We start from the raw sequence: 17,382 nt of genomic DNA, 5'->3' as shown, positions 1-17,382 counted from the left end.
GATGGTCTAAAGCCTGTTTGGCAGTATGGCCTCAACTTAGCTTCAGTTCTTTCAATTATCTGTCACCGTGTGGATAAACCAGACTTTTTCTAAGTACTCGATGGGTTTTCCTGTAACTTTTCAGTGCCGTTAAGGTTACACCGCCGAGTGGGGTTATCTTTATTGTTGGGTGACTTCACCAAAAGGAACAGTTTTGCTTCAGGTAAGAATTTGCTTCACCGCTTTTATTCCTTCATCTCCTGTTGTAGCTAGCATCACACTGCTAGCTGCTGAGACTTGGATAGCTTAGCTGCAAGGCTTAGCTAACCTGGCTAGCTCTCGGCAAGGCTAGCTATCCTACCGACTAGCTTATCTACCTGGAAGGGTAGAATTACTAGTTTGCTCATACGTTTTGTTAAACCCTCCGCCGGTGTTGAGTAGACTGTCCATCCTAGAATCACTGCTTATTGGCCGAGAGCCACTCTTTTGTTTGTAAGAGCAATAGCACTAGCTTCATTTGGATAACTTTGTGCTAACTAGCTAGGCTACCAGCCCATGTGGTGATCGCCAGCTATGTTCACATTGTTTATAGGATTAGCTTATCCTGATAGCACAGTGCTAACTAGCTAGGCTTCTAGCCCAAGTGGCGAACGCTAGTCTCTTTTCCCTTTGTTCTCGGATTAGCTGTTCCTTGGAACCATGGAACCTAGCTAGTTAGCTCGGCCCAGTGGGTACCAAGCAAGGCCCCTGTACCAGCACAATCTTGTCAATGCAGGGTGACCATTTTGGGCAAGGACACACTCCCTGTATGTAGTATGCCTGGGTGTCTAACACGCGGAAGCAGTGTTCAGTGTCATGCATCCATTGTGTGTATTTTTTGCTGTGAACACCCTCTGCCGTAGAGTGCACAGAGCAGCCCAATGTGGTTCGTCCCACTCTTAACTCAAGCGACGAGACTGCCTCGCAGACCCATCCCTCATGGGCTGGCATCATGATAGCTACCCCAAGGAACTTCACCGACTTTTCCAGGGCTTGGCCCCAGGAGAAGGGGGGGGGGGGGGGCTCTTCATCGACTAGGATAATAGCGTCCTCCTCCAGACAGCAGCGAAGGACGAGGGGCAAGCCGCTCTTCCTCCTATAGCGGAGCATCAAAGGCATACAGCAAACTCCTCACAGCTATCCCCACTTGCCTTGGGAAGCCAAATGCAATTGGTATAAACCTTTAACAGGCACGGTCCAAACCAGACTTGTGTGTTTTTAGACCACCTTTACTCCACACACAGAGATGCATACACTGCTCTCCCAAGCCCTACATTTGGCAAATCTGACCATAACTCTCCTCCTGCTTACAAGCAAAAAGTAAGCAGGAAGTACCAGTGACTCGCTCAATACAGAAGTGGTCCGACGATGCAGATGCTACACTACTGTTTTTCTAGCACAGACTGGAATATGTTCCGTTCCTCCAATGGCATTGAGGAGTATACCACCTCAGTCACCGGCTTCATCAATAAGTGCATTGAGGACGTTGTCCCCACAGTGACCATACGTACATGTCCCAACCAGAAGCCATCGATTACAGGCAACATCCTCACCAAGCTAAAAAGCTAGAGCTGCCTCTTACAAGGAGCAGGACACTAATCTGGACACTTTTAATAAATACTGCTATGCCCTCAGATGAACCATCAAACAGGCAAAGTGTCAATATTGGACTAAGATTGAATCCTACTATACCGGCTCTGCAGTTCGTCAGATGTGGGCTTGCAAACGATTACGGACTACAAAGGAAAACCCAGACGTGATTTTCCCAATGACGCGAGCCTATCAGCGGAGCTAAATGCCTTTTATGTTCGCTTCGAGGCAAGAAACACTGAAGCATGCATGAGAGCTGTTCCGGATGACTGTGATCATACTCTCCATAGCCGGTGTGAGCAAGACCTTTAACTTCATGCGACGAGCAATCCCATATCCGGGATCCTATTTATAGCCTCAAGCTCATTAGCAAACGCAACGTCAACTATTCATGAAAATCGCAAATGAAATGAAATAAATATATTTGCTCTCAAGCTTAGCCTTTTGTTAACAATGTCATCTCAGATTTTCAAAATATGCCATTGAACTATAGCAAAACAAGCATTTGTGTAAGTGTATTGATAGCTAGCGTAACATTTAGCGTAGCATTTAGCGGGCAACATTTTCACAAAAACCAGAAAAGCATTCAAATAAAATCATTTATCTTTGAAGAACTTCGGATGTTTTCAATGAGGAGACTCTGAGTTAGATAGCAAATGTTCAGTTTTTCCTGAAAGATTCTTTGTGTAGGAGAAATCGCTCCGTTTTGTACATCACGTTTGGCTACCAAACCCGAAAATTCAGTCACCAAAACGGCAAACTTTTTTCCAAATTAACTCCATAATATCGACAAAAATGGCAAACGTTGTTTAGAATCAATCCTCAAGGTGTTTTTCACATATCTCTTCATTGATATATCGTTCGTGGAAGTCTGCTTTCTCCTCTGAATCACATGGAAAAATACTTGCAGCTGAAGTTTACGCACCAATTTCGACGCAGGACACCGGGCGGACACCTGGCAAATGTAGTCTCTTATGGTCAATCTTCCAATGATATGCCTACAAATACGTCACAATGCTGCAGACACCTTGGGGAAACGATAGATAGGGCAGGCTCATTCCTTGCGCATTCACAGCCATATAAGGAGACATTTGAAAACAGCGCTTCAAAAATTTTGCTCATTTCCTGTTTGAAGTTTCATCTTGGTTTCGCCTGTAGCATCAGTTCTGTGGCACTCACAGATAATATCTTTGCAGTTTTGGAAACGTCAGTGTTTTCTTTCCAAAGCTGTCAATTATATGCATAGTCGAGCATCTTTTCGTGACAAAATATCTTGTTTAAAACGGGAATGTTGTTTTATCCAAAAATGAAATACTGCCCCTAGAGTTCCAAGAGGTTAAACAGGTCAACATTCACAAGACAGAGGGGCCAGACGGATTGCCAGGGCGTGTACTCCGAGCATGTGCGGACCAACTGGCAAGTGTCTTCACTGACATTTTCAACCTCTCCCTGACTGAGTCTGTAATACCAATATGTTTCAAGCAGACCACCAGTCCCTGTACCCAAGAACACTAAGGTAACCTGCCCAAATGACTACCAACCCGGAGCACTCACGTTGGTAGTTCATGAAGTGCTTTGAAAGACTGGTTATGGCTCACAGCACCATCATCCCGGAAATCCTAGGGCCACTCCAATTCACATAACGCCCCAACAGATCCACAGATGACGCAATCTCAATTGCACTCCATACTGCCCTTTCCCACCTGGACAAAAGGACCACGTATGTGAGAATGCTGTTCATTGACTACAGCTCAGCGTTCAACAGCATAGTGCCCACAAACTCATCACTAAGCTAAGGACCCTGTGACTAAACACCTCCCTCTGCAAACAGGATCCTGGATTTGGTAAGGGTAGGCAACAACATATCTGCCACGCTGATCTTCAACACCGGTTCCCCTCAGGGGTGTGTGCTTAGTCCCCTCCTGTACTCCCTGTTCACGCTTGACTGCTTGGCCAAGCATGACTCCAACACTGTCAGTTTGCTGATGACACAACAGTGGTAGGCCTGATCACTGACAACAATGAGACCGCCTATATGGAGGAGGTAAAAGACCTGTCAGTGTTGTGCCAGGCCAACAATGTCTCCCTCAATGTGAGCAAGACAAAGGTTATGATCGTGGACTATAGGAAAAGGAGGGCCGAAAAGGCCCCCATTTACATCGACAGGGCTGAAGTGGAGCGGGTCGAGAGTTTCAACTTCCTTGGTGTCCACATCACCAACAAACTATCATGGTCCAAACATACCAAGACAGTCGTGAAAAGGGCACGACAACACCTTTTTCCCCCTCAGGAGAATGAAACAATTTGGCATGGGTCCCCAGATCCTCAAAGTTCTACAGCTGCAGCATTGAGAGCATCCTGACCGGTTGCAGCACCGCCTGGTATGGCAACTGCTCGGTATCTGACTGTATGGCGCTACAGAGGGTAGTGCGTACCGCCCAGTACATCATTGGGGATTAGCTTCCTGCCATCCAGGACCTACAGTGGTTCCTCTTTTAAAAGTTGCGAGCTTGCACCGCAGGACTTAGAGGTACCCAGCGTCACGGCTTTATTACTCCAGACCACCACAAGGGGTAGTTAGAGCACTCATTATGCATTTGGGTCCCAAGGTTTTTATATGACAAATCATATTGAGTGGTTCCAATTACGAATTTTGATGCGAGCCTTCCTTGTGGCGTTCTTCAACAAAGGTGGCTGACAAAACATTACGGTTGTAACATTATAACGAGTCAAGCAAAACATTTACAATTGAGAGGAATATGTTAGTTAATGTAGAGACAAAAGTTTGTGCATATTCCTTTGTCATTAAGTTAACCTGTTACATCTATGGGGGCGCTATTTCATTATTGGATAAAAAATGTGCCCGTTTTAAGCACAATATTTTGTCACAAAAAGATGCTCGAGTATGCATATAATTGACAGCTTTGGAAAGAGAACACTGAAGTTTCCAAAACTGCAAAGATATTGTCTGTGAGTGCCCCAGAACTGATGCTACAGGTGAAACCAAGATGAAACTTCAAACAGGAAATTAGCAGGATTTTTGAGGCTCTGTTTTTCATTGTCTCCTTATGTGAATGCGCAAGGAATGAGCCTGCCCTATCTATCGTTTCCCCAAGGTGTCTGCAGCATTGTGACGTATTTGTAGGCATATCATTGGAAGATTGACCATAAGAGACTACATTTGCCAGGTGTCCGCCCGGTGTCCTCCGTCGAAATTGGTGCGTCATCTTCAACTGCACGTCTTTTTCCATGCGATTCACCGGAGAAAGTAGACATCCACGAACGATATATCAATGAAGAGATATGTGAAAAACACCTTGAGGATTGATTCTAAACAGCGTTTGCCGTGTTTCAGTCGATATTATGGAGTTAATTTGGAAAACAGTTTGCCGTTTTGATGACTGAATTTTAGTTTTTTTTGGTAGCCAAACGTGATGTACAAAACGGAGCGATTTCTCCTACACAAAGAATCTTTCAGGAAAAACTGAACATTTGCTATCTAACTTAGAGTCTCCTCATTGAAAACATCCGAAGTTCTTCAAAGGTAAATGATTTTATTAGAATCCTTTTCTGGTTTTTGTGCAAATGTTGCCCGCTAAATGCTACGCTAAATGCTCTTACACAAATGCTTGTTTTGCTATGGTTCAAAAGCATATTTTGAAAATCTGAGATGACAGTGTTGTTAAGCAAAGGCTAAGCTTGAGAGCTAGCACTTTCATTTCATTTGCGATTTTCATAAATAGTTAACGTTACGTTATGCTAATGAGCTTGAGGCAATAAATGGATACAGGTTTTTTTCATAGCCAAACGTGAACAAAACGGAGCGATTTGTCCTACACAAATAATATTTTTTGAAAAATTGAACATTTGCTATTTAACTTAGAGTCTCCTCATTGAAAACATCTGAAGTTCTTCAAAGGTAAATTATTTTATTTGAATGATTTTATTGTTTTTGTGAAAATGTTGCTGGCTGAATTCTAGGCTTATAGCTATGCTAGCTATCAATACTCTTACACAAATGCTTGTTTAGCTATGGTTGAAAAGCATATTTTGAAAATCTGAGATGACAGTTTTAACAAAAGTCTAAGCTTGAGAGCAAATATATTTATTTCATTTCATTTGCGATTTTCATGAATAGTTAACGTTGCGTTATGCTAATGAGCTTGAGGCTATAAATAGGATCCCGGATCCGGGATTGCTCGACACAAGAAGTTAATTTACGAAAATCGCTATTTAGCAAGTTATCTGACTAGCTAACATTAGCCAGCTAGCTAGTGTTAGGAGAATGAATTTGTAATTCGTGTTGTTTAATGTTTTTGGGACTCCTGAGAACCAGCATCTTGTGAAAAGGTGGATGTAAAGAATCTAGATTGCTAAAGCATTTACTGCAAATTGAATGTACAATTCTGTAAGCTTGCCTTGCAATGCCAGTTGAAGTAACATAGCTAGCTAACTATTTACTTGATTATTGTGTAGTGGAGGATAAAAATAACTGTATGCCTATGTTATGTGTAGCTAACTAGCTACAGTATGTAAACGTTCTGTGTATGTACCCTAAAACGTTAGGTTCTGAACTAATATTCATACCAATCTATGAATCTCAGCTATCATAGTTGTTGTATCAACTTCAAGTCTGAAGACAGGCAGACATGGAGATAAAGAACACAGGACAGTTTAATTACCTCTGGTTGTGGACACTTTTGCCAGCAATAAAGCTTCCACGGCCTGTTTCTCGGAGAGTGAACATCTGGCAATATCTATATTTCCGACCCCTTGGTCAGCTCACTCTCTGAAAGTAAAGAAAACAGAGATATGAACTAGATATGAAAACAATAACTGAGATATGACCGTTCAATGGCATTAATGAAGCCTATGGATAGAGTAGAATATAATAACTTTATTGTGTCAAGGATGCAAGTCCTATATACACATGTACTGTAGTTATTATCACGCATGAGATTCCCACATTGTAGCCTGTACATTGAATATATTCACTGATCATGTACTCTTCCTTGGCAAATAAAGGTGTGATTCAGGTATGAATCTCTGAGACATTATTTTTCAGTCCTATCAAACACCATTATTTGAATGATGCTGTGTCTGCTTGTATGTATTACAATTCTACACTTCAACAGTGTTTACTGCTCCTGGGACATCAATGATTACACATGGTAACTATGCAATAGACTAGAAACATGATTGATTTGTAATTCATATATAGAGAAAAAAACTATGCATATCTAACTCCCTTCATCTGCATTAATCTGAGGTCACAGGATAGTATTTCAATGAGATACTTAATTTCAACCAGTGGAGAATGTGAAACGCTTTATTGAAAGAAGTTCATTATTCAAGTGTTATACATGCATTATAATACTTGTATTTATAATATTGCAATTTCATTCTGTACTTCAATGCACATATAGTGTGCATTTTAAAACGAGGAAGAAAGACGAGGTGGGGAGAGAGGTAAGAACAGCAGCAGACAGCATATGATTCATGAATTACAGTGCTTCCCAAATATTCTCTCAGTTCATGACAATTGCGGTGTCTCCTAACCAGCCTTGGACCCCCAGTTGGCCCAAAGGTTACCTTAAGTGCGGGTGAGGTGGTGGTGACGGGACTGGCTTCCTCTATCACATCAAAACATACCTGCAGATGAGAGAGCATGATTAAGCCTTTTTTTGTATTCTAACACGGTCAGTCATCTTAAATCAGGAGATGAAATGCGAAACTGACCTTGGATCATTAACTCTGGGACTACTACATCTCTGTCTATATTTCAATGTAAAGCATCTCTTTAATAATACTTCCTTTTGACCTGACCAAGTGACATCTCACCTATGATCATGCTGTGCCCTCTGTGTCAGCCAGTTCAGATGTGGGAGGGGTTCACCAAAACAGCTGATATAACCTAGAGGATTTAGGGAGAAGGGGAGAGGGATGAACATGTACAACAAGACAGGCAGAGATGGAGAAAAAGAACACAGGACAGTTTAATTACCTCTGGTTGTGGACACTTTTGCCAATAATAAAGCTTCCACGGCCTGTTTCTCGGAGAGTGAACATCTGGCAATATGTACATTTTCTACCCCTTGGTCACTCTCTGAAAGTAAAGAAAACAGAGATATGAAAACAATAACTGAGATATGACCGTTCAATCTAAAGCAGCAGATGTCATTTTTAGGATACGTCAATACAGCCCAGTGCTGCTTACCTGAGATGCCATCTTCGTAGGTGTCCGCTTTGACTTCCTTTGTGTCGGAAGAAAGTTGCTTTCAGAACAATTATTTTTGATTGAAAATAGGTTTTGATTGAAAAAAGGTTTTGCTCTCAACAAAAAGACACAAATGTACCTCCATAGCATATAACAACTTGCCTGTGTATAACCACACCTTCATACAAACCTGCTACAGTATGGAGGATTCGAGACACACAACCGAAAATGCTGCCATATCCTGCCAGCACGCCCACAAGCGAGCCACTCAGGAGCAGAATGATGACGTGTGGAAGAGGGAAAGGAATGCGATAGGAACAGCAATTTGTTGCAAGTTGGGGAGCAGGGCTAATAGCTGAACAATAGACTATTCAAGCTTTACTAAAGAATAGTCTAATAGCCGAGCTAGGTGTGAAACCCCCCCCCCCTCCTATCACAGACCAGATTTGCCCTAACGACCAAGGGGTAACTCAATGTCATAAAGTAATGACTTTTCAAATAAGTTACCTTGCACGTTATGTTGGCTGACAATTTGTTAGCTATGTTGTCTTTACGAACCACATAGCATATCATTACAACAGTACATCATCAAATAATATTTTTGCACGAATCTCCTTGCAAATTATTTTTCCGAAGATTGTATCTCCGCCAGGCTGGGCAACCTGAGCTTTTGCTATCTCAAAAATATGTTAGCTAGCTACCTAACGTTAGTAGTTCTAAATCAAACTTGCCAGTATATTTCCATTCCTAACTATAACATTTTCCAACAAGATAGAACTGCCAAAGGGGGCGGAGTTAGCCTGCAGAGTTCTGTCTTACTATCCAAGTCTGTGCCCAAACAATTTGAGCTTCTATTTTTAAAAATCCACCTTGCTAGAAACAAGTCTCTCACCGTTGCCGCTTGCTATAGACCACCTTTTGCCCCCAGCTCTGCCCTGGACACCATATGTGAATTGATTGCCCCCATCGATCTTCAGAGCTTGTGCTGTTAGGTGACCTAAACTGGGACATGCTTAACACCCTGGACATCCTACAATCTAAGCTTGATGCCCTCAATCTCTCACAAATTATCAATGAACCTACCAGGAACAACCCCAAATCAGTAAACATGGGCACCCTCATAGATACCACCCTAACCAACCTGCTCTCCAAATACACCCTGCTGTCTTCAACCAGGATCTCAGCGATCATTGCCTGCGTCTGTAATGGGTCTGCTTTCAAACGACCACCCCTCATCACTGTCAAACGCTCCCTAAAACACTTCAGCGAGCAGGCCTTTCTAATCGACCTGGCCCGGGTATCCTGGAAGGATATTGACCTCATTCCATCAGTAGAGGATGCCTGGTTATTCTTTAAAAATGCTTTCCTCACCATCTTAAAAAAGCATGCCCCATTCAAAATATATAGAAACACACCTGACTGCCCTTGACCAGCACAAAAACATCCTGTGGCGTACTGCATTAGCAATGAATAGCCCCCGTGGTATGCAACTTTTCAGGGAAGTTAGGAACCAATATACACAGGCAGTTTGAAAAAGCTAACCTTTGCTTTCCTAACAGAAATTTGCATCCTGTAGCACAAACTCCAGAAAGTTCTGGGACACTGTAAAGTCCATGGAAAATAAGAACACCTCCTCCCAGCTGCCCACTACACTGAGGATAGGAAACACTGTCCCCACCGATAAATCCACGATAATTGAGAATTTCAACAAGCATTTTCCGACAGCTGGCCATGCTTTCCACCTGGCTACCCCTACCCTGGTCAACAGCCCTGCACCCCCCACAGCAACTTGCCCAAGCCTCCCCATTTCTCCTTCACCCAAATCCAGACAGCTGATGTTCTGAAAGTGCGGCAAAATCTGGACCCCTACAAATCAGCTGGGCTAAACAATCTGGACCCTCTCTTTCTAAAATGATCTGCTGAAATTGTTATTACTAGCCTGTTCATCCTCTCTTTCATATTGTCTGAGATCCCCAAAGATTGGAAAGCTTCCGTGGTCATCCCCCTCTTCAAAGGGGGAGACACTTTAGTCCCAAACTGTTACAGACCTATATCTATCCTATCCTGCCTTTCTAAGGTCCTTGAAAGCCAAGTTGACAAACAGATCACCGACCATTTTGAATCCCACCGTACCTTCTCCTCTATGCAATCTGGTTTCTGAGCTGGTCATGGGTGCACCTCAGCCACGCTCAAGGTCCTAAATGATATCAAAACCGCCATCGATAAGAGACAGTACTGTGCAGTTGTATTCATAGACCTGGCCAGGGCTTTCGACTCTGTCAATCACCACATTCTTATCGGCAGACTCAACAGCCTTGGTTTCTCAAATGACTGCCTCGCCTTGTTCACCAACTCCTTCTCTGACAGAGTTCAGTGTGTCAAATCGGATGGCCTGTTGTCCAGACCTCTGGCCTTATCTATGGGGGTGCCACAGTGTTCAATCCTCGGGCCGACTCTTTTCTCTGTATACATCAATGATGTCGCTCTTGCTGCTGGTGATTCTCTGATCCACCTCTACACAGATGACACCATTCTGTATACTTCTGGCCCTTCTTTGGACACTGTGTTAACTAACATCCAGACGAGCTTCAATGCCATACAACTCTCCTTCCGTGGCCTCCAACTGCTCTTAAATGCAAGCAAAACTAAATGCTCTCCAACCGATCACTGCCCGCCCGTCCAGCATCACTACTCTAGACGGTTCTGACTTATGTGGAATATGTGGACAACAGCAAATACCTAGGTGTGTGTGGTTAGATTGTGAACTCTCCTTCCAGACTCACATTAAGCATCTAATCCAAAATTAAATCTAGAATCAGCTTCCTATTTCGCAACAAAGCATCCTTCACTCATGCTGCCAAACATACCCTTATAAAACTGACTATCCTACCGATCCTTGACTTCGGCGATGCCATTTACAAAATAGCCCCCAACACTCTACTCAGCAAACTGGATGTAGTCTATCACAGTGCCATCCGTGTCATCACCAAAGCCCCATATACTACCCACCACTGCGACCTGTATGCTCTCGTTGGCTGGCCCTCGCTTCATATCCGTCGCCAAACCCACTGGCTCCATGTTATCTATAGGTAAAGCTAGGTAAAGCTCCACCTTATCTCAGCTCGCTGGTCACCATAGCAGCACCCACCCGCAGCACGCGCTCCAGCAGGTATATTTCACTGGTCACCCCCAAAGCCAATTCCTCCTTTGGCCTCCTTTCCTTCCAGTTCTCTGCTGCCAATGACTGGAACGAACTGCAAAAATCACTGAAGCTGGAGACTCATATCTCCCTCACTAGCTTTAAGCACCAGCTGTCAGAGTAGCTCACACACCACTGCACCTGTACATAGCCCATCTGTAAATAGCCCATCCAACTACCTCATCCCCATACTGTTATTTATTTTGCTCCTGTGCACCCCAGTATCTCTACTTGCACACTCCTCTTCTACACATCGATCACTCCAGTGTTTAATTGCTATATTGTAATTATTTCGCCACTATGGCCTATTTATTGCCTTACCTCCCTTATCCTACCTCATTTGCACACACTGTGTATATATACACTTTTTCTATTGTATTATTGACTCTACGTTTGTTTATTCCATGTGTAACTCTGTTGTTTGTTTGTGTCACACTGCTTTGCTTTATCTTGGAAAGGTCGCAGTTGTAAATGAGAACTTGTTCTCAACTAGCCTACCTGGTTAAATAATGGTAAAATAAAGATTAACTATAGGCTAACTTATTGACTTGATTATTCTCGTCTATCTTAGCTTAGCTAAATGGTATAGTCTTTGTGCTTTCTCAATGGATATTCAGGTGCTTTTGTAAATTCGCTCTGGCTATCTATAGGCTGGACAATAGAACGAGTCAAAATTCACCCAAGGCTTAAAAACGGCATAAGAAAGTTGGCTAAACTGGAACACAAGCGCGAGTCCATAGAAAATTAATGAAATTGAACATTCGCAGAGCCTGTTTTGACTGGAGTGATGCTTAGAATTCCATTAAATGTATCCTTTTTTATTTTACCACTACAATCTGTTCGTCGGACGAAACTGGAAAAAAAACTACTTGTGTAGAAAGTAAACATCCGCACCTCAAGGTGTCAACTGTGCTTATGTCTGCGTAATGAAAAATTAGGGAAAGAATAAGCATTTCTGACTATTTCTGGTCTAGGGATCAATGACAAACAAGCTCACTCTCCAGACTTACATAATTACAAAGAGGAGATTCTCCTGATTTTTAAAATGGCGCCCGTGTAACAGTTTTAGCTTTCGTTCCTCTCCTTGTCCCTACCTGGGATCACACCAGGGACCCTCTACACACATAGACAACAGCTACCCTTGAAGCATCGATAACCATCGCTCCACAAAAGCTGCGGTCCTTGCAGAGCAAGGGGAACAACTATTTCCAGGTCTCAGCATGAGTGACGTCACCAATTGAAACGCTATTAGCGTGCACCCCGCTAACTAGCTCAAATCAAATTTTATTTGTCACATGCAAATGGTTAGCAGATGTTAATGCTAGTGTAGCGAAATGCTTGTGCTTCAAGTTCCGACCATGCAGTAATATCTAACAAGTAATCTAACCTAACAATTTCACCACAACTACCTTATACACAAGTGTAAAGGAATGAATAATATGTACATAAAAATGTATGAATGAATGATGGCCTAACGGCATAGGCAAGATGGTATAGAGTGCAGTATATACATATGCTATGAGTAATGTAGGGTATGTAAACATTATATAAAGTGGCATTGTTTAAAGTGGATGGTGATAGATTTATTACATCAATTTTTCCATTATTAAAGTGGCTAGAGTTGAGTCAGTATGTTGGCAGCAGCCACTCAGTTAGTGATGGCTGTTTAACAGTCTGGCCTTGAGATTGAAAAACAGCTTCTGTCTCTCGGTCCCCGCTTCGATGCACCTGTACTGACCTCGCCTTCTGGATGATAGCGGGGTGAACAGGCAGTGGCTCGGGTGGTTGTTGTCCTTGATGATCTTTTTGGCCTTCCTGTGACATCTAGTGTTGTAGGTGTCCTGGAGGGCAGGTAGTTTGCCCCCGGTGATGCGTTGTGCAGACTTCACTACCCTCTGGAGAGCCTTACGGTTGTGGGTGGAGCAGTTGCTATACCAGGTGCTGATACAGACCGACAGGATGCTCTCGATTGCATCTGTAAAAGTTTGTTTTTGAGGACAAGCCGAATTTCTTCAGCATCCTGAGGTTGAAGAGGCGCTGCTGCGCCTTCTTCGCTACGCTGTCTGTGTGGGTGGACCATTTCAATGTGCCTGTGATGTGTACGCCGAGGAACTTAACTTTCCAACTTCTCCACTACTGTCTCGTCGATGTGGATAGGGGGCTGCTCCCTCCCTGCTGTTTCCTGAAGTCCACAATCATATCCTTTTGTTTTGTTGACATTGAGTGTGAGGTTATTTTCCTGACACCACACTCCGAGGGCCCTCACCTCTTCCCTGTAGGCCGTCACGTCGTTGTTGGTAATCAAGCCTACCACTAGTGTTGTCTGCAAACTTGATGACTGAGTTGGAGGCATGCATGGCCACGCAGTCATGTGTGAACAGGGAGTACAGGAGAGGGCAGAGAACGCACCCTTGTGGGGCCCCTGTGTAGAGGATCAGCGGGGTGGAGATGTTACCTACCCTCACCACCTGGGGGCGGTCCGTCAGGAAGTCCAGGACCCAGTTGCACAGGGCGGGGTCGAGACCCAGGGACTCAAACTTAATGACGAGTTTGGAGGGTACTATGGTGTTAAATGCTGAGCTGTAGTCGATGAACAGCATTATTACATAGGTATTCCTCTTGTCCAGATGGGTTAGGTAAGTGTGCATTGTGAGTGTGTCGTCTGTGGACCTATTGGAGTGGGTCTAGGATGTCAGGTAGGGTGGAAGTGATATGGTCCTTGACTAGTCTCTCAAAGCACTTCATGATGACGGAAGTGAGTGCTACGGGGCGGTAGTCGTTTAGCTCAGTTACCTTAGCTTTCTTGGGAACAGGAACAATGGTGGCCCTCTTGAAGCATGTGGGACCAGCACTAGGATAAGGATTGATTGAATATGTCCGTAAACACACCAGCCAGCTGGTCTGCGCATGCGCTGAGGACACGGCCAGGGATGCCGTCTGGGCCTGCAGCCTTGCGAGTGTTAACACGTTTACATTTTTTACTCACGTTGGTTGCAGTGAAGGAGAGGCCACAGGTTTTGGTAGTTGGCCGTGGCACTGTATTGTCCTCCAAAGAGAGCAAAGAAGTTGTTTAGTTTGTCTGGGAGCAAGACATCGTGGTCCGCGACGGGGCTGGTTTTCCTTTTGTAGTCCGTGATTGACTGTAGACCCTGCCACATACCTCTCGTGTCTGAGCCGTTGAATTGAGACTCTTTGTCTCTATACTGATTCTTAGCTTGTTTGATTGCCTTGTGGAGGGAATAGCTACACTGTTTATATTCGGTCATGTTTCCGGTCACTTTGCCCTGATTTAAAAGCAGTGGTTAGCGAATGCTGCATCAATCCACAGTTTCTGGTTGGGGAATGTTTCAATAGACGCTGTGGGTACATCGTCACTGATGCACTTGCTAATAAACTTGCTTTCCGAATCAGCTAATTCATCAATGTTTGACGCTATGCGGAACATATCCCAGTCCACGTGATCGACGGAATCTTGAAGCGTGGAATCCGATTTGTCGGACCAGCGTTGAACAGACCTGAGCACGGGTGCTTCAGTTTCTGTCTATAGGCTGGGCACAACAACATTGAGTCGTGGTCAGCTTTTCCGAAAGGTGGGTGGGAGAGGGCTTTATATGCGCCGCGGAAGTTAGAATAACAATGATCCAGGGTTTTGCCAGCCCGGGTTGCGCAATGAATATGCTGGTAAAATTTATGGATCCTTGTTGTCAGATTAGCCTTGTTAAAATCCCCAGCTACAATAAAAGCAGCCTCAGGATATGTGGTTTACATTGAGTCAAAGGAAGTTCTTTCAGGGCCGTCGATGTGTCTGCTTGGGGGGGGGGGGGATATATACGACTGTGATTATGATCGAAGAGAATTCTCTTGGTAGATAATGCGGTCGGCATTTGATTGTAAGGAAAACTAAGTCAGGTGAACAAAAGGACTTGAGTTCCTGTATGTTGTTATGATCACACCACGTCTCGTCAATCATAAGGCATGCATACATACCTGCAATTTCACACCGGTTACACCTGAAAAAAATCTAAATATACACATTGCAAGATATTTGGCGAAATAGACAGACATACCATATACTATGTTATTACAAAAAAGGTTTTAAATTATCTCGTAATGCCAATACAGAATACTGTAATGAAACAGGCAGGAAGCAGGTCTCACACCCTCAACCATCTAGCCTGAAGTCCAGCTGTGACGCAAAAGCATGCAGACTCAATCTACTAGAGACCTCCTGGGCACTGTTCAAGGGCATCTTCTTGCAGGAGATTTGCGATGCGGCTTGTTGGGCATCCCCTCTTACTTTTATGAAGTTCTACCGTTAAAGCAAATAATTGAAAAAGTATGTTGATATTATGAGTGAGACATCTCACTTGAGCTGGGCGTCATTGTCAAATATAAGTTTATAACATTCATGTGCACCAGTTATTTTTGATTTTGTACTACTACGGTGGTTGTAGCTATCAGTTGTCCCATTAACAATTACCCATATTAGCAAACTTATTTCATTTCAAACTTCACATTTCTCTAGTATAGGCTACCTATCGTAATGAACGATATCAGCTAAATGCATGCGATAAGTGATCGGTAGGGTCGATGTCGATCATTTTGGGTTTATCGTCCCAGCTCTACATCTCACCACATTCCCCTACTCGCAAGAGTGTAAGGAAGTTTGACACACTCAAGAATGATCAGAGGGCAGGCGAGGGTTTTTTTGGATGAGGGGAGAGGCTCCATTTCCCCACTCAACCTGTTGGTCTCCAACAGACGTGAATAATTGTTCCTTCAAGCTACTTCTGGTGAATCGGCATAGTGCGATGTCTCACTCGTAATATCGGCGAACTGGGGTTACGCAAATAACCTTAAGTTATCAACAACAGTTATTGTTATTACAGTATTGTCTTGCCCTGTCCAATAGGAAGTGGCCAGTCTGATGGCTCTGGATACCAGAAAGACCTCTTCTCTGTGGAAGGACCAGGCACTGGTGGAGATCAACATAGCAGTCCTCTACAGTTTTCAGGTGATTGCCAAGTGTTCTTCTATTGTATTATCTGCACATTTCTAGACTGTATATAAATTAAAGCCTAAAGCATTATTCTTCAGAAGTCTTTACATTATGTTAGAAATTGTGGAATCTCAGCACCCAGAACCAATGTTAAGGCTGTCACGAGGGACGAGAAATAAAGGTGAAATAGTATGTACTACTAAATGTCAACCTGAAACAATTGCAATGATTGAATTCCTCAGACAGGAACTGATCGTCATTATATGTTCCCAGTCTTCTAAGGTAACCATAGTGGACCACCACTCTGCCACAGAGTCCTTCATGAAGCACATGGAGAATGAGATCAGGGTGCGGGGGGGCTGCCCGGGGGACTGGGTCTGGATTGTACCCCCAATGTCTGGAAGCATCACCCCAGTTTTTCACCAGGAGATGCTCAACTATCGCCTCACGCCATCCTTCGAGTATCAGGTGAGGAGGAAGGAGAGTTTGTGTGGCCAGGTCAAAGTAAAATATTTTCTAATACTTTAGCAGCGTATTTGACATACAGTATGTATTTGACCCCAGGTCAGGATCAGAATATGTCCTTCAAATGTACAGTAATGCCATCCACTAACCTGTATGCTAAGACTATTGTAACTATGTCTCTCTGCTACAGGCTGATCCATGGAATAACCATGTGTGGAAAGTAAACAATGGGACACCCACCAAGAAAAGAGCCATTGGCTTCAAGAAACTGGCCAAGTGAGTAGAGAGAGAGAGTCTTTTCATTACGCCTTAGGACAACATTATGCTTCACCTAGATTGGGGTCAGAGGTCGCCTGTGCAGTCCTGCTTGCTTTTTAGACTGAAGTGCCCACTTGTTTCCTAGTCATCCATTTGGGACTAAGAACTGTGACTAAATATAGTATGTTATGTCCAGAGTTCTAGACAGTCATGGAAATGTAATGTACATGTTGTCTATTTATAGTCTTTGTCATATCAAGACTCTGGATATTCACTACACAACTAGAAATATACATTTTTTTCCAAAACAGAGATTTATGGTTCGTCGGTTGAAGGGTACAATTATATTATAGGGCGGCCAGCTGGTCACCTTTATGTCTGTTTATCCTCCATTTGCTCTTATGCTTCTTTTTTTGCCACTCCTTGAATGGGATGGGCTGAGACGAGGTAGTGGTACAGACACAGGGAGGTGAGGAAGCTGATCTACTCAATGGTGTAATTCACTCAATCAACCCCAAAGGGAGTAATCAGAACAATGGTGAAATATAAGCGGTTAGCTTTTTTCGTTCTTTCGTGCGTTGGGTGGGTTCTGAGTTATTATTGGAATTGCCCCGAGGATACGACGAGCTATGATTG

At 43.6% G+C, this 17,382-nt stretch overlaps 1 protein-coding gene across 1 annotated transcript in view; it reads left to right on the top strand.

The window, feature by feature from the left end:
* The window catches only part of nos1 (nitric oxide synthase 1 (neuronal)), a 67,979-nt gene that overhangs the window by 31,907 nt on the left and 18,690 nt on the right, over positions 1-17,382 (top strand). Inside the window, exons 11-13 of the mRNA XM_064972927.1 lie at positions 15,937-16,038; positions 16,297-16,491; positions 16,679-16,764. Of these exons, the coding sequence (XP_064828999.1) occupies positions 15,937-16,038; positions 16,297-16,491; positions 16,679-16,764 (383 nt within the window). The remainder of the gene's footprint in view (positions 1-15,936; positions 16,039-16,296; positions 16,492-16,678; positions 16,765-17,382) is intronic.

Source organism: Oncorhynchus masou, chromosome 1, assembly GCF_036934945.1.
Source record: "Oncorhynchus masou masou isolate Uvic2021 chromosome 1, UVic_Omas_1.1, whole genome shotgun sequence".
In the NCBI taxonomy this organism is placed as follows: Eukaryota; Metazoa; Chordata; class Actinopteri; order Salmoniformes; family Salmonidae; genus Oncorhynchus; species Oncorhynchus masou.
Note: the sequence above shows the minus strand (reverse complement) of the source record. Positions and strands in the feature narration are given on the sequence as shown.